The sequence below is a fragment of the Pituophis catenifer genome, unplaced genomic scaffold, assembly GCF_029215685.1.
Source record: "Pituophis catenifer annectens isolate HBS135680 unplaced genomic scaffold, rPitCat1.0.hap2 SCAF_2, whole genome shotgun sequence".
Lineage (NCBI taxonomy): Eukaryota > Metazoa > Chordata > Lepidosauria > Squamata > Colubridae > Pituophis > Pituophis catenifer.
Genome location: NW_027256882.1, coordinates 72566725 through 72593431, shown reverse-complemented (window position 1 = coordinate 72593431; position 26707 = coordinate 72566725). Strand labels below are relative to the sequence as shown.

The 26707-nt window shown below is 37.7% G+C and overlaps 1 protein-coding gene across 1 annotated transcript; it reads left to right on the top strand.

Annotated features, from left to right (window-relative positions):
• Window positions 1–25329, top strand: ABHD6 (abhydrolase domain containing 6, acylglycerol lipase). The gene is made up of 8 exons (XM_070933625.1): window positions 1–119; window positions 11511–11667; window positions 12646–12759; window positions 17854–17986; window positions 19165–19322; window positions 22785–22839; window positions 24172–24272; window positions 25153–25329. Exons 1-8 carry the CDS (start codon window positions 1–3, stop codon window positions 25327–25329), a joined length of 1014 nt encoding a protein of 337 aa, XP_070789726.1.
• Window positions 25330–26707: the final 1378 nt, after the last annotated feature.

Genomic DNA, 26707 nt, shown 5'->3' with positions numbered 1-26707 from the left:
ATGGATCTTGATGTGTTAAACATGTTTGTAATCGCTGGAGGCACTTTGGCCATTCCCATTTTGGCATTTGTGGCCTCCTTCCTCCTGTGGCCTTCAGCACTGATCAAAATATATTACTGGTAAGCTTTTCATTTTGCTTGGCATCAGTTTCTGTTGCTATTATAGAAAAATATGCAGTGCCTGGCATTTGCTTAATTAAAATGAAGAAAGCTACATTTCTTCCAAAAAGAGTTCTTGCTTTCCACCTTGTTATACCTGCTTTCTTGGCACTGCAAATTCTAAACTGGAGGTTGCTGAATGATGCCAGATGTAACATGATGTTCCTGTGGTGGGAAGAAGAAAGAACCTAGTGTAAATATTAAAGATTAAATCCTTTTGGAACATGATGTCCTTTCTCCTCCAAACTGTTCATTAATGAACATTGAAAAATGTTTCACAACTTTAAGATGTGTGAAGCTCATGTTGGTTGGGGAGTTCTGGGAATTGAATTAAACAGATTAAAAGTGCTGAGATTGAGAAGCAATGTTGTAAGATACCAATTACCTAGATGTTGAAATTAGCCTAGTTAGGCAGTGTTTTTGAAAAGTCTGAATCATAGATTCACTTAAAGTCAGTTTCTTCTAGGCATGATGAGAAAATACGATCTTATGCCTAACATCAGCTAGGCCAGTCACTCTCATTCCAACCCATGTCATATGGTTGTTGTTGTGGGGAAAATGAGAGGTGGAAGGAATAATAAGTACGTTCTTTGCCTTGAGTTATTTATAAAAATAATTAAGGCTGGACTATAAAAAAAACAACATAACATAATCAGTGACATGCATCCACTGCTCTTTGTAGAGTTGATCTCTGTGTAAAATACCATTGCTGGAAGATGTCTTATATGAGATTGGGTGTTGTGATCATTTAATGGTCCATATTATTATGATAAACCAGTAATATTCAAGGATTTCAGGCAGAGGTCTCCTCTACCACCTGACCCTAAAATTCTTTTATCTCAAGTTGTTCAGGATTGAATGAAGCACCCTTGCCAAGCAGAATAGCATTCTTCCACTCAGCTGTGGCTTATCTGAGGTCGGGGTAGACAATTATTTTACAACTAGGTCTGTATGCATGCATAATAAATAACAGGGTGCTAGAATATTTTAATCTCCTGTAAAATTGTTGTTACTGTTAATGCTCAGTTAGTATAATACAGAATTCTCTTAACAGCATGTATCTAAGTAGCAATGCATGTATTTAGTTTTGGTTGCTAGGCAGTAGATTATTACCTAGGTTACTTTGTCTGATTTAGGAAACTAGATCCCCGTGAGTAAAGATGTCGAAAGCTTATTTCCTTGAATGGGGACAATTCTTTACCAAATGGAGCCATCCACAAGCTACTTTAAATGATTAAGCATAAATAAAAGTTAGGTGGGATAAGAATATCATCTTTGATGATCTTAGCACAAGGAGAATTATTGACAAAGGAACATGAGAGGGAAAGTGAAGGACATGTTCCCCTGTGAACAAGGGGAAAAGGGCTATCTTAACTGTCAAGCATGGAATAGAACAAGGTAATTGGTTTTCCTTCTCACATATGTAACACTCATCAGCATAATGCTGCTGTGACCATTATGGGATTCTCTTGTGCCTGGTTGAGTCTTCCCTTTGGAACAATTCCTGCTGGACTGTATATCATCAATAGCTGATTTTTGTCTTTTTTTTCTTCATTGTTGGTTGGTGCACAGATTTTCTGCTCTTCCATCAGAAAAGAACAAACAGCTCAAAATTAACACATTCTCTGGAATATGGCTATCTGGGAAATTGGATAGCTTCACTGTAAATGCATTATTAACCCCCAGTACCAGGTTGAATCCAGACTTAATAATATCTAGATAGATTTACTGAAATTAATAGGCTTAAGGTGGGCATGATTAATTTGTATCTCTCCAATTTTAGTGGGCCTATTTTTAGAACACCAAGTCTGCATTCAGTCCAGGGTTATGCAATATATTGTCTTGCCTTTTTTTGTGCTCCCCCCCGCCCCCCCATCCACTGCAGAAAGTAATTGTGTCTGGGAGCTGCCTTTTTTCTTTGTGGTTGCCCAGATCTTTAAACCAGGGGGTAGGCTGGATTGATGGAGGAAGGGGACTGGAAGTCTGTGCTTCATATTTGGAAGCATTGGGATGTTTTAATCAATTTTAATAAAATAGATGTTTTGGTGCTTACCTAATTGCATTGCCTGGATCCAGCAGCTTGTTCAGGAGTTGGGGCTGTAAGGCTGTATATGGCTCCTGACCTAAAAGGTAAATAGACATGGGTACAAATGTATGATGCACGGAGGGGCATTTGGGAATTATAAATAACAGCCAGTACTTGTAACACCTGCCAATTCATCTAAATGTTCTGTAGAAGTAAACATGTAGAGATTGCCAATAAGAGACCTGCAGTTGGGTTTTGTTTTATTTGGCATTGTTTCCAGCTCCCCCTTTTGCTCTACTGTGATTGAGACTTGATCTTGACAATTATGTCAAAAGAAATCTAAACAGCTGCTTTGTCTTTGCCATGATTCACCATGGAAATAGACACGAATTCGCCATGGAAATACACACAGTCACAAAATGCTGATTCTTCTGCTTTATCCCCACAAATTCAAGGGCATTGAAATTCCCGTTTTAGTCAGATTTGAAACATTTTCCTAATTGGAAACAATTAAAGATAGAGTTTTAAGAATAAATTGCAAAACTGATCTGTGGATTATAGGTTTCTTTATCTTAGTCACTTCATCTGGAGACTGGGTGAAAGCGAATGTATGCCCATGTTTATTCTTTGGGCTGGAAAAATTCAATTCCTGGACTGATTGCCCTGGTTTGGGTGCCCTTCGACAATCAAGTGAAATTCAAGGCAGAAATGTTCAGTGACAATACCATCATCCTTCTCCTCATCCTACAAAGGCAGATGTGTTTGTGTCCTATCAAAATTTAATAGTGGCTTCCAGATATGTGGGGAAAATTCTTGGGAGTTTCCAGCCAGGAAATCTAAGAATTGTAATCTGTTATTCTTGAAAACACTAGGTTAGGGAAAACCTGTTGCAGTGTAGGACCTGCACCTATGAACAATATTTAAGATATGTGGGTCAATCTTTAATTTATACAGATGGGGAATGCTCAGGAACCTAAGGAAAATAGATGTTTTCTCTCTGCCTCCCCCAGCATTCCCACTGTGTTTGAGGTAGATGGTTTCTCAGCGAGATACCTGATGAGTTGGCTTGAGTTTTTTCCTTCTATTTTTTCGCCCACATTTTGGTCCTCATTCTTCAATGTTTCCCAGTGGCTGCTGCAGCTGGTAGTGATACTGTGCAAGAGATAATGTCACCTTTGGACAGTTAGTCTGTCCTGTATATTGCTAGTTCATCTGCAGGCCCTGAGTAAAATGTTGATTTGGAACATCTTTCTAAAAATATTGATATAGGAACAAATTGTCCCTTGTGTAAAGAAGAACTTTTGGACTCAGAACATAATGTCAAAAACCTCAAAGCAGGACCTTCATGGTACAAAAAGTGATGGAGGTCATATGCCTTAGGCAAACTCAATCCTTTGGATCCCACTTTCATTTAACGGCAGTCCTATCAGATATATCTTAAACTGCCTGTGGAATCCTAGAGATTAGTCAGTTCTGGTCAGGGTGGATTTGATTTAAATCAAACTGATTTAAATCACGATTTAAATCACGATTTAAATCACTAGTCAGTAAGGCTTGATTTAAATAATAGTTTTCTACATAAAGACTAATTCTTGCTGGTATAACTTTAATATGCAAGTAGATGAAGATTTTTAGAATAACAACTTTTCATATTAGTTTTTTTATCCCCAGTTTAATAGGTTAATCATTCATATTTGGACAACTTTTCTGTTGTACTTAGGAAGGAGAAAAATAATAACAATTTAAATAGATTTATTCAACTGAAACAATAACATTACAGCATATGTTATTTGCTTAAACAAACATCCATGTTTGTTAACTAATTTGGCTAAACAAAATATATATATTTTAAGAAATTTAGACTGTCAGCCCAGCCTACACATGAAAAACTACTGTCCTCTATAGCTCACTCGTCATCTTCATCTTCTTCTTTGTTCATAATCTGGAAAAGAAAAACAAGCTTTTCTGCTTTATCAGGTCCCAAACGATTTCTTAATTTAGAATGAATGAGTCCAAAGGAAGAGAATATTCTTTCAACGCCTGCAGAAGAAGCTACTGCTGTTAAAAGTGAAATCATTACTTGAACAGTTTCTAAATCCAAGTGCTTAAGTGACTTCCACCAGTTCACTGGTGTGACTTTCATTAAAATATCTTCAGCAAACATATATTTGTTGAATGGTTCCCCCTTAGCTTTGAAGTTTATTGTAGTTGGCATTACAGATGGATGATTGCTGGATATCCATGTCATAGCTAACTCCTCTTCCTCAGCACTTAAGTTTTGACCCTGATACTGGATATTGACAATATTTGCCAAAAAATAAGCTGGAGACAGTACTTGTCCCATTCGTTTTTTTAATGCTTGTAATTTAATTCTGTCCATGTGTAGTTCCGTTTTTAAGTGTTCACTCAGTTCCTTCCAAATTTCAACAGCATCAGCAATAAAACAGCTATTTTTCTGTATTTTGTTTAAAGCTTCAGAGATGGGTTTCAGGATGCTCAGCATATGTTTAACATTTCTCTTAAACCCAATGTTGAGGATTTTGGCCGTGACAGTGCCATCTATTTTATCTCGATTTTCTTCACAAACTGTCATCAGAATAGGCCAGTTCTTGATATACTGCTCAAAATAGTCCACCACAGAGTTCCACCTAACATCCTGTGGGAGCGTTAGCTTGGTTCCACCCATCCTTTTCAGAGGTGCTGCAGCAAAATGATTGTTACGGAAGTATTTAGCAATTTCAACAACGTTAGTCTTTATTTCTGGAACACTTAAGTCTTTGGCTAAGAGGTGCAGCAAATGAGCACTGCAACCATATGTTATTAGCTTTGTATTCCCTTCCTGCTCTTCTAAATTTCTTCTCATCTTGGATACATTTGCAGCATTGTCTGTGACCAAACTGCATACTAGACATTTGAATTTTTGTTCACATGTTATTATAGCTTTTACTGCCACTTCTTGGAAGTATTCTGCTGTGTGTGCATTTCCTGACGTATCAATTGTTTGTGCAAGGAAGACTTTCCCTTCTTCTGTTGTTATACAAGCACATACAATAGGATCATTGTGGACATTACTCCACCCATCAATACTTAGGTTAACAATTTTACCCTCCAGAGCTGTTGCACATTGCTCCATTTCTCTGTCATACACTTTATCCAGCAGTTTCCCTGCAACATCTGCTCTGCTGGGTGGACTGTCTCAGTGATTGAACCATATTAATGAAATATGGGTTCTCAGTCAGACGGAAAGAAGAGTTCGTTGAATAAACAAACTGGGCAATTTTTTCATCAATTAACTCTTTTTCTAATCTGCTAGTTTTTATCAAAACTTATCTATGGTGGTTCCAGGAGGGAAGGGTTTTTTCTTTCTTTTAGGTGATAGTGATATGTGGCTGTGGGTGTCTGATGATGATGATGATGATGCTAATGAAACACTATCCTGGATGGATAACTCTGAAACTGTAGAACAGGAGGATGGTGATCTTGAAGGTGGATAGTTTCCAGAATCCATGAATTCCCCTAAACAAAAAAGTCAATGCTGTTATTTTATTGTTTATACAATTTCTGCTTATTGTACACAGCACTGCCCCAAAAGGAATATTTGCTTTTCTTCATAACTGTACCAAATGACAGTAACATGCAGTAATAATAAGAAATATAATTTTGCTCAAACATGATAGTTCAAGGCAGTCTTTAGAAATATGATTCAATAAAAATGTTTACCAACCTGAAGATCCTGCCTGTTCAAATGAGTTTCTTTGGTCATCTTCATCACAGCACTTCTCATGATGTTGCCTCATTCGGGCCACCAGGCCTTGCATTTCTTTGTTGCAGTGTTTGCAGTTTGCACGCATGCCTGCCTTACTGATAGGTAAAGGAACTTCATTAAAATATTGCCAAACTGGGTCTCTTTTATGGCCTGCTGCTATTATAGGTTTTTTCCTCCAAGGAAAGAATGTGATAAACCTCAGGTCATACACACAAAAAGATCCAAAGACTTGTCTGTCTGTGGCTGTGCAGTATTGTGCTCAGAAAGTTTCACTTTCATTTTGTACTGCTTGTCTGCTTGCCCCTTCCTCCTCACACTTAGTTTCATTTTCTTCTTGTGCAGATCTATACCACTTCAAACAATCAGAAAAATATTGTTTCTATTCTATTCACTGAACTTCTTGAAACTTAGCACTGAAGGGGTTGATTCTGTATTCATAGGTTTGTAGAACAATAGGATTAAGGTCTTTTTCTCAACTCTGTTCATGTTATAACATTTTTGTTGTGAAGAAGAGGCATGTGATCTCTGCCGAGTTAAATTCAGTTTTGAGAACTACAAAAGTAAACCAAGCATCTGTGATAATATCTTGTAGGCAGAGAAACTGCCCAATAATCTTACAAAAACCTCTGGAAGAGCATGACATTGTGAATGGATTAATGGAATTTATTTACCAAAAAAAATTAAACATATACAGCCTTATTCTACATAATTAAAAAACTAATCTTTATTTCATGATGGCATAACCTTTGGATGGTAATATATTTTCCTCAAAAAGCATTTTATTTAAAAAAATCTGATTTAAATAAAAAAAAATCCGATTTAAATCAAAAAATCTGATTTTTTTAAAAAAATCATTGATTTTTATCCACCCTGGTTCTGGTGGATAGTATTTGATTGGGATTTGGAAACAGTGAGTTGAGATTCCTACTGATTTACCCTCTAAACAGCTTTATAGTGGCCCTTTGAGATATTGGTTAATCTAACGGCCACTGCAAGGACTAGTGTGAGATGACTAGGTAGTAGAGCTGCCAATTAAAGGCTGGGAATACTAGCCTTTATATTCCAGTTGGAGGAGTGAACTGTGGAGAGGTATCTGGGCTGCCTAAGTGGAAGATGAGAGTTGAGGAAGGCTCAGAGTTTTAATAGGGTATCTTCAATGGTCGAGGGGTGGGAGGGTGGGGGGGTGCGGGCAAAAGATATCTTGATAAGATAAGATATCTATAAGATTAAAGCCCTGTATTGGTTTTTTAAAATACACACATTGCATGCACAATGCACATATAAAAGGGGCAGGGCTACAATAGTGGGGCCATGGACCCCATCTTGCCTTTTTGACCCATCTTCTTTTTTTAGTCAACCTTGGAGTTCCAGGTTCGGAATATTTCCCCCTGCCAGGTTAGGGGTATTTTTAGCACTCAAGTAGGTTAATATTGACAAGAGATAGACAACTATTTAAAATCCTTATTTTAGTTATTCCGCAAAAGTCCATTTGTTTTTATTTTTTGTTACTTTGCTATCTAAGCATCTCTGCTACCCTACCTTTTGCCTACCCAGTTCTATTTCTTAGAAACTTAAAAGAATTTCTAAACCAGCATAGGGGTTTAATGTCAGCAGAACAAAAGGATAGCAAAGGAAAAGAGCTCCATAACAAGGCATGTTACAAAAAAGTACTTTAAAAAATTTGCTGACATATCTAGTGATTAATATTTTGCTAATGTGCTGCAATGTAGATAGGAAGCAGCTATTTTAACTCTCTTTTAAAGTGTAAATCAAAAGTACTTTAGCTCTGTCTCGTTTGTATCTGAATAAACATGACCTAAGTGAGTTTGTGTTAGAAAATCTGTTTTATTATGTGGAAATGGTAGCAGAGCAGGGGTGGGTTCTAATTTTTTTTACTACCGGTTCTGTGGGCGTGGCTTATTTTGTGGGCGTGGCTTGGAGGTCATGTGACTGGGTGGGCGTGGCTAGCTGGTCATGTGACCGGGTGGCCATGGCTATGTGTATAGGGACTACTCAGAGGGCTGAAAAAAGTCATTTCTGACAGGTCCTCGCACTTTTGACTGGTCCTCACACTTATTACCATCCTCACATTTATGCCCGTGCAGCATTCTTAACAACCATGTCACTCATTTCACAACTGCTTCTCCTCACCATGGTGACAAGATAGGACAAAAAACGTAAAATGTGAGGACAGTCGTAAATTCGAGGAGTGGTCAAAAGTGCAAGGACCAGTCAAAAATAACTTTTTCAGCCCTCTGAGTAATCCATATGCACAAAAGGATTCAGCAATAGAGAGGGATGAAGGAAGGAGAAGAGAGATGGAAGAAGGAAGGAGAGAGAGGGAAGGAAGAGAAGGGAGGAAGGAAGGGAAGGGAAATTAGAGTAGGGGTGAGGGTAAAAGAGGGAGGAAGAGAGGAGGAGAAGGAGAAAGGAAGAGGAAGTAGGGAGGAGAAGAAGGGGGGAAGAGAAAGTAAGAAGGAAAGAAAAGAGAGAGGTGGTAGGTTTGAGGAGAAAGATTGCTGTACAATTTTTTTAAAAAAATTGATTTATATGCTGCCCTTCTCCAGAGACTCAGAGTGGGTTACAATGCGTTAAGCAATAGCCTTCATACCTTTGTACATTTTATACAAAGTCAGTTTATTGCCCCCACAATCTGGGTCCTCAATAAAAAAGATGAAAGGGAAGAAAGGCAACCCCAAACAAATACAAAGATATTAAGATAAAGAATGAATTGTTAAACTTTAAAGAATAAAAGAGAACAAATATGAATAAATAGCAATAATTAGAAACACACATACAAACATACAATGTATTTTCTTACATTACATTTTCTTACAGAGTATTTGGCCGGTTCACAAATTTAAACAGTATTTAGTCATTTCAATTAAATTTACAATTGCTATATTTCCTTTTTGCCATATTTATTCCTCATCTATTTTTTAAAAAAACCAATATTACCCTTCATCCTCATCTCTAATCTTAATCAAATTCAATTTCTCCCTTCTATTCTATATTATACCCCTTCCCATTGTCATCTATTTTTATATCCATCCTCACATTAGTTAATTATGTAATATTACAGTTGTTTAATACAAATTCAACATTTTAATATAAATCAATTAGTTATATAACTATCTTTTTTGTATATTAATCAATATGAACATAAATATTCCAATTATTTCCATGCAATCCAATTTCTTACAAATCAATTAATTATATTTATCAATAATAATAAACCAAATAATTTCCCCTATATATTCCTCCAAACCACAATTTAACCATTTCTGCTTTCAACACAATATACAATTAATACTATCTCAATTATTACAATTCCCTAGTTAAATAGAGCTTTTTTTCTTTTGTGTTTTAAAATCTTGAACTCTCCTCTTTTGCCCTAAATTTCCCATTGTTACTTTGCACCTACCTTTTTTGGTGAGGAAAAAGAAAAGAAATCTGCCTCTGCCTAATTTTCCAACGTTGCAGCAAACAGCAAAGCCAACAGCCTGCTTTACTTTCAGTTTTGTTTTTCAGCATAGCTAGGGGAAAAAAAAAATCTGCTCCAGCACTGTTTGCAAGCAAGCAGCAGAGCCCTGCACAAAACAGCTGAGAGCAAATCAGCTGAGAGTCGGGAGGCAGATCTAATCAACGGGCTAATTAGCCTATGCTGAAGCTGAAAGGAGTTTTGCTTGCAAGGAGGTAACTGCTGTGAGGCACAGGCCACTTAGCACCCCCTGTCACCCCCTTTTGCCTCTAACGCCCCCTGCCGTCCCCCTTGCCTCTTACCGCCCCCCTAAGGCATGGTACCTCCCACTTTGGGAACCACTGGCTTAACTACTTAACAACTGGTTCTACCAAAGTAGAATCCCACCACTGGATCTACCCATTTATTTTTGATTTTATTTTGATTTTATTACATTTCTATACCGCTCTTCTCCCGAAGGACTCAGGGCGGTGTACAGCCATATTAAAACAAACCCATCACAAAAATTAAAAAAACCGTTAAAATAAATTAAAACAATTTGGCCGTTATTAAAACCCTTAGCTAAAACCCCTTTAAAACAAATTAAAAACCATTAGAATTAATTTATTCGGTCAGGCCGGCTTGATTGAACAATAGAGTCTTCTGAGCACGATGGAAGGCGCGGAGGTCAGGGATCTGAATACATCCTAACATGTATTCCAACAGTTTGAATCCAGGCTACAGTACTAATTTGCAAAATTAAAATAGTAGTAAGAAGATTACACTCTTCAATACTAGAATATTTCAAAAGTCAGTCATTGAATATATATGATGATTAATATGTCCTCCGTTCTCATCCTAGATAAAATGAATAAATCATATATATATATACAATCTTTTTCTAATTATTTGATTACTTAGCAAAAGGTTTAAAGGAAAGCTATAGAAGGTCATGCCAGCATACTACTGTAGTAAGGAGCCAAAGGCATGAGTTAACTCAGGAAATGAACTGTAAGCCAGAATTCAGGGCTGAAAAACAACCAACAGGCAGAGAAATCTGGAAAGGAAAGCATTGAAGGTTCCAGATACAGAAGCATCCAGTGGCCACCCAAGCAGATCATTTTTCCATTAGCTACACACTCTGTGGACCACTGTTTGCTCTTACTATGTATATGTATATGTATATGTATATGTATATGTATATGTATATGTATATGTATATGTATATGTATATGTATATGTATATGTATATGTATGTATGTATGTATATATGTATATATGTGTGTATATATATATATATATATATATATATATATATATATATATATATATCCAATGTAACTGGATCTATCCAATTTATATTTCGCTGATAAAGAAATAAAGGGACACTAGTATAGATCTTCTTCAAGCTATTTAGCTCTCATTAGCTAGCCATACCCTCACTTGGAACTTGGGCTGCCTGCATGTTAGGCAATTGTATTAACCTCTGAGCCACAAGTTCTCCTCCCTTCATCAGTTTGAGCCAGGGGAGAGATTAAGTGTTTTTCTATCGAGACACCTGGTCTACCCCAGCATGTGAGAGGGAGCATACTGCATCCCTTTTGGTTTGTCGTGAATGCGACTGCTTGAGAGCTCCTGGATTGGAGCTAGGCTTTTTCAGACAGCAAGCATGCATTTTGCTGCCTATTGGGAGACTAATATAGATCTATTTCGGACTGATTGGTCCTCATCAGTTAGCCACACCCTTACCATATGTTCCCTCCCCATAGAGGCTAAGTATTTGCTTTCTTCTCTTGTCGTAGGTTTTTGTTATATATTATATAATCTCTAGAACAGTTAATATTCCTACAAAATTCTCAGCATCAAAGGAACCATTTTTGATAAATGTCAATGAACAGCTCCTTATTTTAAACCTTTTTTTTAAAATTCCAGGATTATCACCATGCTGCTTGAACAACATATAGGCATGTTGGTGTGTGTGTGTGTGTGGATAGTGTTTGATTAATGGAAAGCAGAAAAGAGGAGAAGGAAAACTAAACTTGGACTGAACTCATTGCTTTACAATTTTTCTCCTTTGCCTTCCCCCCTCCTCCTTACTAGGTATTGGCGTCGAACCCTGGGCATGCAGGTGAAATACGTACATTGTGGTGATTACCAGTTTTGCTATTCTTACCGAGGAAGATCCAGCCACAAACCCTCGATCCTCATGCTGCATGGGTTCTCGGCTCACAAAGATATGTGGCTTTCTATGATCAAGGTATGCCTCTGTTTCTTTGACGTTAAAACAATTTCATCTTGGAATTCAAGTGTCACCTGAACAATGGGTCTTTAATCCTTGTGTGTGTGTGTGTGTGTGTGTGTGTGTGCAGCTGACTTTCATTGTACTGAATGTGGTTCATACTGTTATCTCATCTTGTAATGGGATGGCTGAAATTAACATGAAATGTTGATATTTCTGTTAGAACAGTTTGTATTTTCAGAAATAGTGTATGAATCAACCCCAGGATTAAGATAATATACATTTTGTTAGAATGGTTACTACCAAAGTATCTTTTCTGTCTTCACCCATGTATTTAAGCAAATGCACTTGATTCTACTAGGACTGTGGAAAATATGGTCATTCTTTCACATACCTATCTTTCAGGTACAGGTGACTGGTTTTTGCTAAGTTGGAAATGAATTATGATGTTGAGCCTGGAAAAGAGGATGCACCCTCTTCGCTGTTGGACAAAAAAAAATCTACTTAATATGTTTTAAAAACTGCCATATGTTTGGGCACATGGATTCTCATAAAGAACTTGAGGTTGATGAAGAGTTTGTGACTGTGCTTTCTCTTGTAAGAAGACTTTTATGTTTTACAATACAAAAGGAGAAACTAAAGGACCACATGTGGTCCTCAACCCTAGAATGGAACTTCATGATGGGAAAGAGCTGCCATTTCCTGTTTTACAAGAATGCTTTGTGCTGAGCCAATCTGTGGCCAAAACAAGGCTGTTCAACTCCATGGGTAGATTCTTGTGTTCTGCTAGGCCAAAATATACTTTGCTTAATTTTGGCTTAGCTTGTTGTACAAACCCAGCCAATTACAGTTATTTGCAATAAACTATTGTTGAATGAGTGGTGGCTTAATATAATGTATAAACCAGGATTGTATTATAATAATGGTCCTACAGAAATGTTGCCCAAGTTTGCTTTTGATGATAAAATATCTTCTGCTTATGTTTGTTTTTCACAGTTTCTTCCGAAAAACCTTCACTTGATTTGTGTTGATATGCCAGGTCATGAGGGTACCACTCGGTCATCTCTCGATGACTATTCCATATATGGACAAGTGAAAAGAATACACCAGGTAAAATCTGCAGAAGTGTCCCATATATTGTTGCAGTCTTTTGGTTTTTTAGAGCTTCCAGTTTTGAAGTAATAAAAAATGAATGGGGAGGTGTGTTTTCCTTTAAATTTGGGGGAAGATAGCTACCACAGATTTTTCTATCTAATACTTTCTCTATGCATTGAACTTTGTTGGGAAGTAAGAGAGTTTAACTATATTAAAGTTGAGTTTAGTACAAGTAGAAGCAGAGCACAGACTCCAGACTCCGTCTTGTCAAGTTTTTTCTCTGAAGAGATTGTGGCTTTATTTTGTGTGTCATAAAGTATCTTTGCTGTTTATTACATACTTGAGCAATATTGAAGGTCACTCTTTCCAACACATGTACCATGTAGGGCATGTCAAGTTTTTCAACTTTCAATTTCCAAACATTAGGGTTGCTCAAAATTTGTGACATGCCAGAACCTCATGGTGAGAACGGCTAGAAAATAGTGGAGCTCTGCCAGACTCTCTGAAATGCAGCTGGCAACTGCTTGCTGGGAAACCAGGGTTAAGTCACCCCGGAAGGATGGTGAAGAAAGAGAGATGCTTCATTGATTGTGAGGAAACAGCAATTTCTTCATTGATCCAAAGAAAGTTCTCCTGAACTGCAGCAGGGATGATGGCCATTTTTGGTCAGTCACAAGCTGGGACAACCGGGACACTAAGATATTGTGCTGGAGTGGTGTGTGGACATAGCAGTGAATCTGGGTGAGAAAATTCCCAACTGTTACCTTAGAGATTTAACCTAAGTTAAAAGTTCCAAAAAATGATCTCCAAACGTTAAAAAAGCAGCAATTGGATTTATGGAGAAAAATTAAAAACTAAAAATTAAAGAGGAAGATTAAACATTCAGAAGTAAAAGGAAAACCTAAAGGATGATTTATAACATAGAAAGCCTTGAAAAGCCAAACAACATTATGAAAAGTGACTATTGGGAGAAATTGCTCTTTTAAATTCTATATCTAACTCCTTTGACTGGATGACAATCAGCTGTTTTTGACTTTTACCCTCTGTGGAAGATTGGAATTGGGAGCAGCAGAGTTATCTACTGGTGGAAGAAAGTTACTGCAACTTGTAAAATTCAAAGGAAAGTGAAGAGAGAAAGTAAATAACATCTAGAAAGCTACTTGACCTTGATTTTATCTTAGTAGGCGATTTGGATGCTGGGATATATTTACTGAGCTTTTTGAAGATTCATAAGGCAAATTTAATTAAACACTAAAACTTCATTGGAACTCTACACTGAAAAGCGGATTTGAAGAAACTTGGTGGGTTAAGTTGGATTTGGGTTATCAACATCACATGAAAAAAAAGAAAAAGAAGAAAAGATAAATAAGACTTTAAAATCTGGACAATTGGGAAGGCATAAATTGGAAATTCTAAAGATTGAAAAGCACAAATTTATAGCATTTAAGGATTAGAAATTTAGGGGACCTGGAGGAATAACTTGGGGATTGACCAAATCTTATTAACAATTGACTTTTTCTGGAGTTTTCAGATATTTGGATACAGGGATATTAGAGGTATATTAATTTGTTACAAAATGACCCAGCAGAAGAGACAATAAAGTTCTGTAAACAAAATGTTAGAAATAGTGACAAAGAATTATAAGAAGTTGATGGGAATATTTAAAGATAAAGACGTGAAAGTAGGAGGCTCTCAACAAATGGTGGGGAAAGATGAATATAACACACAGAAGACAGCTGAGAAATTAGGAGGAGTGGTGGAGGGGACAAAGCAAAATAAATTACAAAAAGATAAAAATAAGTTAAAAATAGATAAAAAACAGCAATAATAAATACTAAAAATCAAATAGACAATCCTTTAAGACCTTATAGTAGAATAGAGAAAAAAAAGGAAGATCTTTCAAAAATAATGAAAGGATTATGGATGAATATTCAAAAGATGCAGCAGAAGGAGATAAAGGGTAAAGCAGAGGGAACAATCAGTCTGTGTAAAAATGCTAGAAAGACATATAGGATTCTAAGAGAGAAACATAAAAGAATCACCAAAAAAACCAATATATGGTGAAATTTTAAAAAGGCTGAGATGATGGATAGAGATATAATATTTTGCAATATACCGTGTTTCCCCGAAAATAAGCCCTCCCAGGATAATAAGACCAATTGGGCTTTTGAGTGCATATGTGAAAATAAGCCCTTCCCGAAAATAAGCCCTCCCTGAAAATATTTAACCGCATGCACAGCCGGTTCCTGCCATTTCCTCTGGTTAGGGTTAGGAAGACAGAGCTGGAAATAAGGTAAGACAGCAAGAAGAGCCCCATATTGCTCCACGTGCCGCAAAATAATAAGACCTCCCTGAAAATAAGGCCAAATAAGGAGCCTTGGTAGTACAGTGGTCTAAAGCACCCTGTTATTAAGAACAACTGCCTGCAATTACTGCAGGTTCGAATCTCGCCAAGGCTCAAGGTTGACTCAGCCTTCCATCCTTTCTAAGGTAGGTAAATTGAGGACCCAGTTGTGGGGGCAATAAGCTGACTTTGTATAAATATACAAAAGAATGAAGGCTATTGCTTAATGCATTGTAAGCCGCCCTGAGTCTCCGGAGAAGGCGGCATATAAATCAAATTAAAAAAAAAATGCTTATTTCGGGGTTCAAAAAAAATATAAGACCGGGTCTTATTTTCGGGGAAACACAGTAGTAACAATATTGAAAACTAATAGAAATAAGTGGAAAGTTAAAATTGGGAAAATAGTAGCACATACATAGATATATAATAGAATTTATTATAAACATAAATATATTAGGAGGTGGAAGACTAGGACTAGGTATATCTAAAGGTATTATTATTATGATTAGCAGGATGTAAAAAATATATTGGAAAATATAGTTTTCAAGGACTATAAATTCAGGGAACTTAGAAATATAATCTTGGGGACTGATTAAATCTTATTGACAACTGGTTTTATTGGTGTTTATAGAAAATTGAAATATTGAAAATATGGTGGAACACTGAGCAATATTTATAATATTAAAATATTAGGGGTTAATAAGTATATTGTATAAAGAAATGTTATTGGGACTTCCGGGGTACCGTCAGGCTGGTGCGGTGCAGGGAATTGGAATCTCTACTTCTCCTGCCCGATTTTCCATGTCTGGAAGCCGATAATGGCAACACAGAACCTTGAGGAGGACAGCGAATGAAAGGGGATAGCCCAGAGATGGTGGAGTGAAAGGCGATCCTCCACCAAGGAGGGTGGAACCCCCTGAATCCAGCGTGGAAGAGACCAGCTGTCAGAGCCCGGTCCGGAGACATGGCGACCTGAATGGAAAACGAGGAAGCAGAATTGTGAGAAGCAACAAGAAGCATTGGCGAGAAGAGTTTTACAAGGGTAAAGAGTAAAGAGTAAAGTAAAGGGGTGGGACTGTCATTATCAGAGAAAATGAGTGGAGATACTTACATGCAGTGGGGCAGGAAGCAGAGTGGCTCTTGACTTGAGCACCACACCACTGGCCTGTCACACCACTTTGAATTTATTATTTTTAAATAGATTACTTGCCATACAAAATACCAATAATCAAATAGAAACGCTGCACCTTCCCCCCCCCCCACCTCCGTATACCTGTTCCTTCATTTTTTTAATGAAAGAAAAAATAGCGATCACTAGACGGCATAGGAGTTTAAGGGTGGAGGGGTAAAGGGCCCATGTGGTCCACCCCGGGTGTTCTCTGTAAAGTGGCCTTCACACACACAGCTACCTTTAGTTGGAAATCAGCTATAAGTTACAATTATAAATTATACTGTTTTGGATGGTTTGGGTGAATCTGCATATTCCTTCTTTATCTGCCACGTGGAGTTTCTTAACTGGAACTGGATGTGTATCCTGGATGATTACAGCAACCATGATACAGTAGTTATGACTTCAGTTTGTGGCTAACTCTAACTGGACATTGTATGATTGATGTTTATGTAGTCGACAGAAAGAAACTTCTATTTTGAACAGTGGACTAGAAAGGACAGCAACTTGGATTAATCCCCAGCTGTCTCCTACAGTTTCCTTCTCAAAACATTCACAGTGTAGTATTTAAAGTCTGCCATACTCTCTGGAACGGCAAGCTGACTTTTAAATGCCTACACCAACTTCTGTAGAGTATTTGGCTGGTTTCTGACTTGAGAGTGAGGTGCAGTGGCATGGGGTAAATGGGAGGGCCACAGGGTGGGAAAGAACTGCTGGGAATAGTGAGTCTTGCTCCTGGCTCATCAGTCCGCCTTCTTCTGGACTCAAGCATCAGGTCTTCTTTATGGAACATCCTGAACCCTACAGATGGCACTGGCAAACTGGTGGCCCGTGGGCCGGATGCGTCATGCATAAGCCATGCCCACCCCAGCTCCGTGAATGGAAAAAACTTCGTGAAACGTCACGTGACAGCAACGTGACACAGCGAGTTTGACACCCATGCCATAGAGGATGGAGGAAGGAAGAGAATCTCATTAGTCTTAACAAAAAATGAGAATCCTACTATCTTTATGGTATTTTTAAAAGTCTCCCTCGCTAAATAGCCTCCTTGAAATCACATATGACTTCTGGTGACTCTATGAACACATTCTTGTACTTTTCTTGGCAACAGAACAGAAATGACTTGCACGTGCTTTCTTCCAAGATGTTTTTCTTTACTTCTCAGTTTAGTCCACTGTTCTTGGGGTTCTCTGGAGGTCTCCCACCCAAGTACAGACTAGGCCTGACCTGCTTAGCTTCTCAGCCAAAATTACCTAGTCAGAAGCTAGTCACATCTTGAAATTTCAAAAGTCGAAGTTAGCAGGATTTTGCTACGGTATTTTAAAACTTGCAGTGTTTGCTCTTTGGGGATATTTACTTCTTCCTGATCCAGCACAACTTTTCATAAGTAACAGCAATTCTTTCTTAATTGAAAAAGAGCTCCCAGATTAAAACAATTTCTGCATCCAGTCATTATTTGCCTATACACTGATCTTGAAATAAGCTTTCCTAATCCTTCCTATTCTGGACTAGGAGGGAGAGCAACTTGGATTAAGCCCCAGCTGTTGTGTTGTGATTTGCAGGATGCTGATGCCTGGCCTCTCCTTTAATTTTTCAGTTTGTTGAATGTATCAATCTGAACCGAAAGCCATTTCATCTGCTTGGAATTTCAATGGGTGGAAATGTGGCTGGTGTTTACGCTGCTCAGTATCCCGCAGAAGTCTGCTGCTTAACTCTTATATGCCCTGGAGGTGAGTCCCCCCCCCCCGTTTGTGTTGGATGCACCATCTAAGGTGCTTTTGGGTTGAAAGGATTAGCCAGTGACATCACTATTGCCCGGGGAAACCCATGGGGGGCTTCTTTCATATTCCTGTCAAGGAGCGGGAGCGAATGATGGGAGCTCACCCTGCCACGCAGCAGCATTCGGGTCTCGAACACAGGCTTGTTAACCTTCAACCCAGGGCCATGTGAGCCACTGCATTCCTGCAGGTGAATGATACAAAGGAGATCTAACTTCTGAGAAAGTACCATAGTAAAATGGTAAAATTGGATGGGATCCAGAAAATTATGTTTGCATGATAGATCCTAGGAAGAAACAAATGGATTTTAAGTCTTTTTGCAGTTAATTTTGTCCTTGGTTCAAGAAATCCTATGTACTTTTCCACCCCCCTCCGCCTTCTTATTATTTATTTTCTCATCTCATCCCCATTTTAGTGCAATAAATATGTTAAGTCTATTGAAGGATTCTTCCCCAAGCTGGATGACTTCCAAAAATGTGGGCTTTAAATTCTAGAAATTTCAATGGCCTATTTGACTGCACAACTCTCACTGTTGGGGAAGGTTGCAGAAATTAACATATTTCTGTTGTAGTTTTGAAAGGGAAATAACTTGCCTCAAGATTTCAGTGGTGTGTTACTGAATTTTATGTCACAACTTGGGATCCTGCTGTAGACTTGGTCATAGGCTAAAGGGCTACAGTTGAACTGTGGTTTGAATATCATTTGTTGTGATCTGACATCAAGAAATTAAACATTTTGGAGCACATCTTCTCTCTTCCAAGAACAGTCCCTCTTTAGTGGAAATAGACACAGGTGAATCATTCTGGATCTTTCTTTCCCAGTCTGGTGCCCTCCAGATGGGCTAGGATGAGAATGTTGAGGGATTAGTCTACTGTACTATTTAGAGCAGGAGATGCTTCGCAAATGCTCACTGAATTCAACAATAGAGATATTTTTAATTGACTTCGTAGTTCCATGCATTTAACTGAATTGTCAACTAAATCCTTAAAATAAGTCAGAGTTGTCTTGTTATCTCTTCCTTTTCTTCATTTTCCCCAGCTTTTATTTTATTTAATCCTCTGGCAGGGTTATTGATAAAATCTATTGCTTGTGATCTTACCACACAGTACTTCTTTCTTCTTTCATTACAGGTGTGGACAGTGCCAAAGAAACTGCCTTTTCAAAACAAATGAAGGAGCTGAGGAAGAAGGGCTGCTTTGATCAGATTCCTTTGATTCCTTCCACTCCGGAAGAAATGGCAGACATGTTAAAACTATGCTCTTATGTTCGCTTCAAAGTGCCCCGTCAAGTAAGCGAGTGGCATCATAGGAAAATATCTTTAACTAGAATTTCCCCCCACCCCCAAATTAGTTGTTTTATTATAGACTACTAATAATACATTGTAGAGACCAATGAAAATTAAGTGCAGTGGTGTCTATTTAATAGAAACTGAAAACTGTTAATACTGAGATTAAAGTAAATTAAATTAGCAAATTCATATCAATGTACATATACGCATATATGTACGAAGATAGACTTGCTTATATTATTTATTTATTTAAGAAAATTTGGATGGCCGCCTGCTCTCAGTGATTCTGGGTGACTTACAAAAATAAAAACCCAAAATACAAACAATAAAAAGCAAAGTCTCCCCCCCCCTTCCATAGTTGTTGCTTAATTTGACATTGATTAGAAGTTGCAAAGAGCATTGAATTATTTTCTAATGAAAAAAAAGTTTATATTTTTGAATGTAATATTAAAGCCTCTGCTATTTACAGATGAAACTCGAAAAATTAGAATATCGTGCAAAAGTTCATTTATTTCAGTAACGCAACTTAAAAGGTGAAACTAATATATGAGATAGACTCATTGCATGCAAAGCGAGATAGTTCAAGCCTTGATTTGTCATACTTTTGATGATTATGGCTTACAGCTCATGAAAACCCCAAATTCACAATCTCAGAAAATTAAAATATTCTGAAAAGGTTCAATATTCTAGGTTCAAGGTGTCCCACTCTAATCAGCTAATTAAGCCATAACACCTGCGAAGTGTTCCTGAGCCTTTAAATGGTCTCTCAGTCTGGTTCAGTAGGAATCACAATCATGGGAAAGACTGCTGACCTGACAGTTGTGCAGAAAACCATCATTGACACCTTCCATAAGGAGGGAAAGCCTCAAAAGGTAATTGCAAAAGAAGTTGGATGTTCCCAAAGTGCTGTATCAAAGCACATTAATAGAAAGTTATGTGGAAGGGAAAAGTGTGGAAGAAAAAGGTGCACAAGCAGCAGGGATGACCGCAGCCTGGAGAGGATTGTCAGGAAAAGGCCATTCAAAAGTGTTGGGGACTTTCACAAGGAGTGGACTGAGGCTGGAGTCAGTGCATCAAGAGCCACCACACACAGACTGATCCTGGACATGGGCTTCAAATGTCGTATTCCTCTTGTCAAGCCGCTCCTGAACAACAAACAACGTCAGAAGCGTCTTACCTGGGCTAAAGGCAAAAAGAACTGGTCTGTTGCTCAGTGGTCCAAAGTCCTCTTTTCTGATGAGAGCAACTTTTGCATCTCGTTTGGAAACCAAGGACCCAGAGTCTGGAGGAAAAATGGAGAGGCACACACTGCAAAATGCTTGAAGTCCAGTGTGAAGTTTTTACAGTCTGTGTTGATTTGGGGAGCCATGTCATCTGCTGGTGTTGGTCCACTGTGCTTCGTTAAGTCCAGGCTCAACACAGCCATCTACCAGGAGATTTTGGAGCACTTCATGCTTCCTTCCGCAGACGAGCTTTATGGGGATGCTGACTTCATTTTCCAGCAAGACTTGGCACCTGCCCACATTGCCAAAAGTACCAAAACCTGGTTCAAAGACCATGGGATTACTGTGCTTGATTGGCCAGCAAACTCGCCTGACCTGAACCCCATAGAGAATCTATGGGGCATTGCCAAGAGAAAGATGAGAGACATGAGACCGAACAATGCAGAAGAGCTGAAGGCCGCTATTGAAGCATCCTGGTCTTCCATTACACCTCAGCAGTGCCACAGGCTGATAGCATCCATGCCACGCCGCATTGAGGCAGTAATTGATGCAAAAGGGGCCCAAACCAAGTACTGAGTACATATGCATGCTTATACTTTTCAGAGGTCTATGTACAATCCTTGTTTTATTGATTTCATGTAATATTCTAATTTTCTGAGATTGTGAATTTGGGGTTTTCATGAGCTGTAAGCCATAATCATCAAAAGTATGACAAATCAAGGCTTGAACTATCTCGCTTTGCATGTAATGAGTCTATCTCATATATTAGTTTCACCTTTTAAGTTGCATTACTGAAATAAATGAACTTTTGCACGATATTCTAATTTTTCGAGTTTCACTTGAATGACTAGAAACTAGAAATTCCCATCATTAAATGAGGACCATGCAGTTCATTAAGGACCTCACATGATCATGATTTACCACTTCCTGCCAGCTTCCCCATTGATGTTGGGAAAGTTGGAAATCACAGTCATGTGATCATGGCTCACTGCAATGCTGTATCGAGTGTGTAGATTGTGATCCTGTGACTGTGGGGATGCTATGATGGCTGGAATTTCATGGAGACATTGTAAGCCCATTTTCTTCAGCACCATTGGAATGTTGAATAGTTGCTGAATGAATGTACATAACCTGAGGACCACCTATAATCCTATTTTTGTCACTTGACTTCAGCAATATTCAGTGAATCCCTTTGAGAGTTTATTGTATGATTTCTATAGAATAGAATTATTTATGTTATTTTATGTCTTTCTATGTCAGCAGGCTTGAGAACAGCATACCTTTATGAGTCTTTTATTCACCTTTTTCATTCTGGGAGTTTCAGCTATGATATCAAATTCCACAAGAGTGATGGAATTTTCATCATTAAACTGTAAGCCAAAGATTTGGCAAAGGACATTAAAAGCTTGGTCTGCTCCTCTTTGGATAATAACATATATGAGGAACAGAACAGAGGGCTATAAGAAGCCGCTTTAAATGGAGACAGACTTCTTTCCCAATGTTTCTTCAGAGCTCACACAGGAAAGCCTTTGCCAATTCCAACTGGAAATACCAGTTTACTTAATCTACTGTGAACTGGCAGCCCTTGGCAACTTGTGAGAGGCATTTCATTTTTCCTCTAATTGATTCTAATTTCCTGAACACTTAGCAGCCGTACAGGTGCTAGAAAGAAAAATTACCTGTTATGTGCTATGTTGGAGGGACAATTTTTTTTTAAAAAAGAATAAAAATAAAAGAAATGGAACTATGCAAACACTTAAAAGTTAGACTCTTCACTATAAGGGGCATGCAAATCTGACTTAAATATGTGAGTTATACAAGATCCACAAATTATATTAAAAAAAAATTATATAAAATCAAGATGTGGGGATGATTTTTTAATGGATGAAGCCTTGATTGACTTTTCTTGTTCCTAGCTACCTTTCTGATTTTCCTTGATTTTCCTTTTTTAATTACCAGGCATGTGAAACTTTTAGTTAAATTTTCTCTGGTAATATAATAGGCCTCTGTTTTCCACATTTTCCTGCACAGCCCTTTGCTGTCATAAGTCTCTAAATAGTTTATATCTTAATTTAGTTACTTAACACCGACTGCAAATCTGTGTGTTCAAGAGTCAGATTGCCTGCAAATGCCCAGCAAGCTCCTAGAAATGAATAAATGAACAACATAAATATTTTTTTTTAAAGAGGGAATGTTGTGCCCTGGCCTCATTTTTTAATATCTCATTTTATATTCATAGATCCTGCAGGGCCTTGTTGACGTTCGGATCCCACATAATGACTTTTACCGAAAATGTAAGTGCCTTATAACAATTTCCTCTTTGATTTGAGCTGAAAACAGCTCAAAACATCTGCAGAGCGGTTCAGAAGGGAAAATTGCTCTGCCCCTTTTGTACATGACATGGGCTGGATTTGCATTTTGTCATCTTGATGAAATCATCAGTTTCTGATGATGCGACTGATTGAGGACACCTAATTCATTTATTTATCAATTTTTATCCAGAAAAAAAAAATCTAGTTGTTTTTCATTAATGAAACAATGCCAAAACAGGATGCTTTGCATGTTTTTTGTACATGAAATCAAGGTGGCATACATAATGCTCCCTCCTATTTTTTATCCTGCAACAACAACCCTGTGATTGGGCTATGAGCAATATTGATAAGAATTAAAACAGTTTAATTTATAATTAATTTATAATAATTTATAATTTAAAATAATTCATAATTAATTTACAAACTGTTTTAGGGTTGTTTTTTTTTTTACAAAAAGAAACTTTGCATATTTAAAGGACTAGAATCCAGTAACACTGGATGGAAGCTGCATAACAAAACAATAGCCAAACAGAAGCCTTTAGTTTTGAGGACCCGGGCAGAAGAAATCTGAATTGAGTGTTTTAGTACATTTGATTTCGGAAGCCTCTGCTAACAAATTGCTTGTGTGCTTCCTTTCTTCACTGTAATTTGGTTCTAGCTTTGAGTAAATATCTCATTTTGGGAGACAAAGGTTAAAAACTTTGCAAATGTTGAAGAGTCTTTTTACATGCTGTTTCAATTCCTCCCCCTTGCTTTTCGATTGGTATAGAAATGCATGATGTACAGCTAAGAGTGAATACCTGAGACTGTGAGAAGATAGAGAAATGGCCATGGGAACAGCGGTTTGGGTTATAACCGCAGAAAAAAATGTTTCATCTGTGTTTGTTTTCCAAGGAAATGTAATTTTGCTGCACCGGAATTAATCAGTGAATGAATGGCTAGGTTTGTTCCCTAACCCTTTTAGCCTTAGCATTTTCTCTAGATTTGCCCAACACATCAAATCATAAACTGAGGGACCCTCCTCACCCTGGCACTGTTGTTTCCTCAACTGACCTTGTTAAGTATGTCTTGTGAAGCCAGTCAGCAAATTGTCTGAAAAATCTTTTGTGTCTCTCTGCCTGTGCAGGTTCTCTTCCTGCTAACCTCAGTAATTGTTTTCCTTGTTTCTGCTGTCTCATTGAGAGCAGTCTGTTGCCGTTATTTTCTTTCTGGGTTAAAATCTTGAAGTCTGTTTCATCATAATTGGAATTCCACGTTGCTTTGGGTGGACTGATTTGCTTCCTTCCCCCTCACTTCTTTTTCTCTTCTGTAAAGTGTTTCTAGAAGTGACAGATGAAAAGTCACGGACTTGCCTCCATGACAACATGAGCAAGATCAAAGCTACAACACAGATTATCTGGGGGAAGCAAGATCAGGTACATCAATTTACCTCTAGGGTCTTTAACCAAGACCAGTCTGTACTATTCTCTCTCTTTTTTTTTTAGTATAATGTTGCCTCACTTGTGAAATATATAATTCACCTGTATGGTATTGAGTAAAATGTTTCAATCCCCCTTACCTCAGAATCACTTTTAAAATTATACAACCTGTCTCCCTGACTTCTCATTGGATTTCCTGCAATTTGATTTTATATGAAGAAAATAGAGGGAAGAAAAGAGCTGGATGAGCCTGAATGAGAATGGGCCTAAGTATATAGTGGTACACAGTCATAGTCTCCAGCAACCTTTCTTTAAAATCCTCAATTCTCGCACAGAGCCCATGTCTTTCTTCTGCTAACCATCTCAAGCTATAACAAGCATGGACTATCTCCAACAGCCTATAGTGTTTTTGAGCCACGAGATTTGAGTAATGAAATATACTTCATATATCAATTATTGCCATGATATAGCAACAATTCCTTTTATTAGGGGTCCTTGGTGCTCTCTGATTTTGGTGATTTTCTTGCAGACATTTCATTATCCACAGTGGGTAAACATCAGTGCTAGACTAGCCCTGATGATGTTACCTATTTTTGGTAAGAAACATCTGCAAGAAAACCACCAAGCTCAGAGAGCACCAAGGATCCCTCATTTCAACCTTGACCTACAAATATTCTCCCTTATGGAACTCCATTTATGAAAACAAGTGTGAAAATTGTGGCATTTTTTTTTTTTTTAGATTTCTTGTCCTAGTTGTTTCCTTGTGCAGTCAAATTGGTTCCTTTGTGAGCCAAATTTGGTGCTGAGGCAATTCAGAATATCTTGCTGAATTCATCATGGAAGTCACTTTTTCTTGGTTATCTTTTTCTCTCTCTAGTTGCTGGATGTTTCAGGAGCAGACATTTTAGCAGAATCAATCTCTGGTGCCCAAGTACATATTCTGGAAAATTGCGGGCACGCTGTAACCGTGGAACGGCCCAGAAAAATAGCAAAGCTTATTCTGGATTTTGTCACCGCCGTACAGAATGCTGAGAATAATAAGAAACTGGCTTGAACTTTTCCTATGGGTTTGAACCCTTAAGCCTAGATGTTTCAGTTGAGAGGAAATACTGCTAATTTAATCAGTTCTCAGGGATCTTATAATACAGAACTTGGTGATTGTGCCAAAATCCCTGAAGAAATCTGAATAATTCATGTATTTAATTTAGAAGTTTTATCAGTGCAATGACTCTGGGATACTGAACAGTCTCACATACATATGCTAATGATAATAAACTTATAAAAATCTGCATTTCTAGATATTTTGAAGGATAGTGAAAGACTTACAAGGTAGATGTGGAACGCACTTTCCCCTCAAAAACAATCCTCTGTTTTTGATACCAATCACACATTTTAAAATATCCAATTTGAATTGGACAACATGATTATTGCTAGGTAAAGTAGGAAAAAAACCACTGTCTTCTGTTGTTAGTGTGCTCCTTTCTTGGTCTGGTATTGTTTCACTGAACTAAACATCAGAGAAAAAAAATGGCAAAGGGCAAATCCTTTTGGGACAGATTCCTACAGTATATGGGTTCTATGTTATCCAAAAAATGTGCATCTTGCCTTTCATTTGGACTTTACCTATACAGTAGCATATCAATAATATATAATTATTGATATATTTATAAAAGCTAAAATATGACTGTGTCAGAAAATTCTGTATTATGGAATGCATTGGCCTCTTCTAGGTTTATGCAGTGACTTCATGCAATCGAGCATAATACCTAGTTAATTGGAATGTAGATGGCAATTGCAACTGATTTTAAATATGTAGGAAAAATGGCCTAGAGCGAAATTTCATACAGAGAGGGCCAAAGTGAGCTTCCATCTCTTAATATAGATGACTTTGTATGAGGAAATGTTGTGACAAAAGGCTTGGATGATCCAGATATTCATTGAAGTACTATTAGTATTAAGTTACGATTTCAACCAAGAAAAAATATGCACTACATATTAAACCTATGAAAGTTTTCCTGATGCAGTGCAAGTCTTCAGTGTTTATATTGATTTATGAAGAAGGTGGTTTTGTATTCTTCCACAGCTCCACAGTTTATATGTATGCAATGCATTAGGAGCAAATTGAAATATTGATGTCATCTGGACCGACTATAATTGCAATAGTCAAGCAGTTGTGAAGTAGCTGGACCCCTTCCTTGAAGGGCAGGTCGCTGAGTATAAAACTTGTGCACGTGTGGTTGTATGTGCACACAAACATACACATACACAGAGGTTAAATTCCATTAAAGTCCATATGACTATTTCTGATGCAAGTGATTAGCAAACTCCCTGTGAAGAGTAATTTTACTGTACAGCTAATTAAGTAAATGGAGCTGTCCCAAAGCCATTTCTGGAGCCGTTGTTTCAATCTAGATGGGACCTGATCCGAGCAA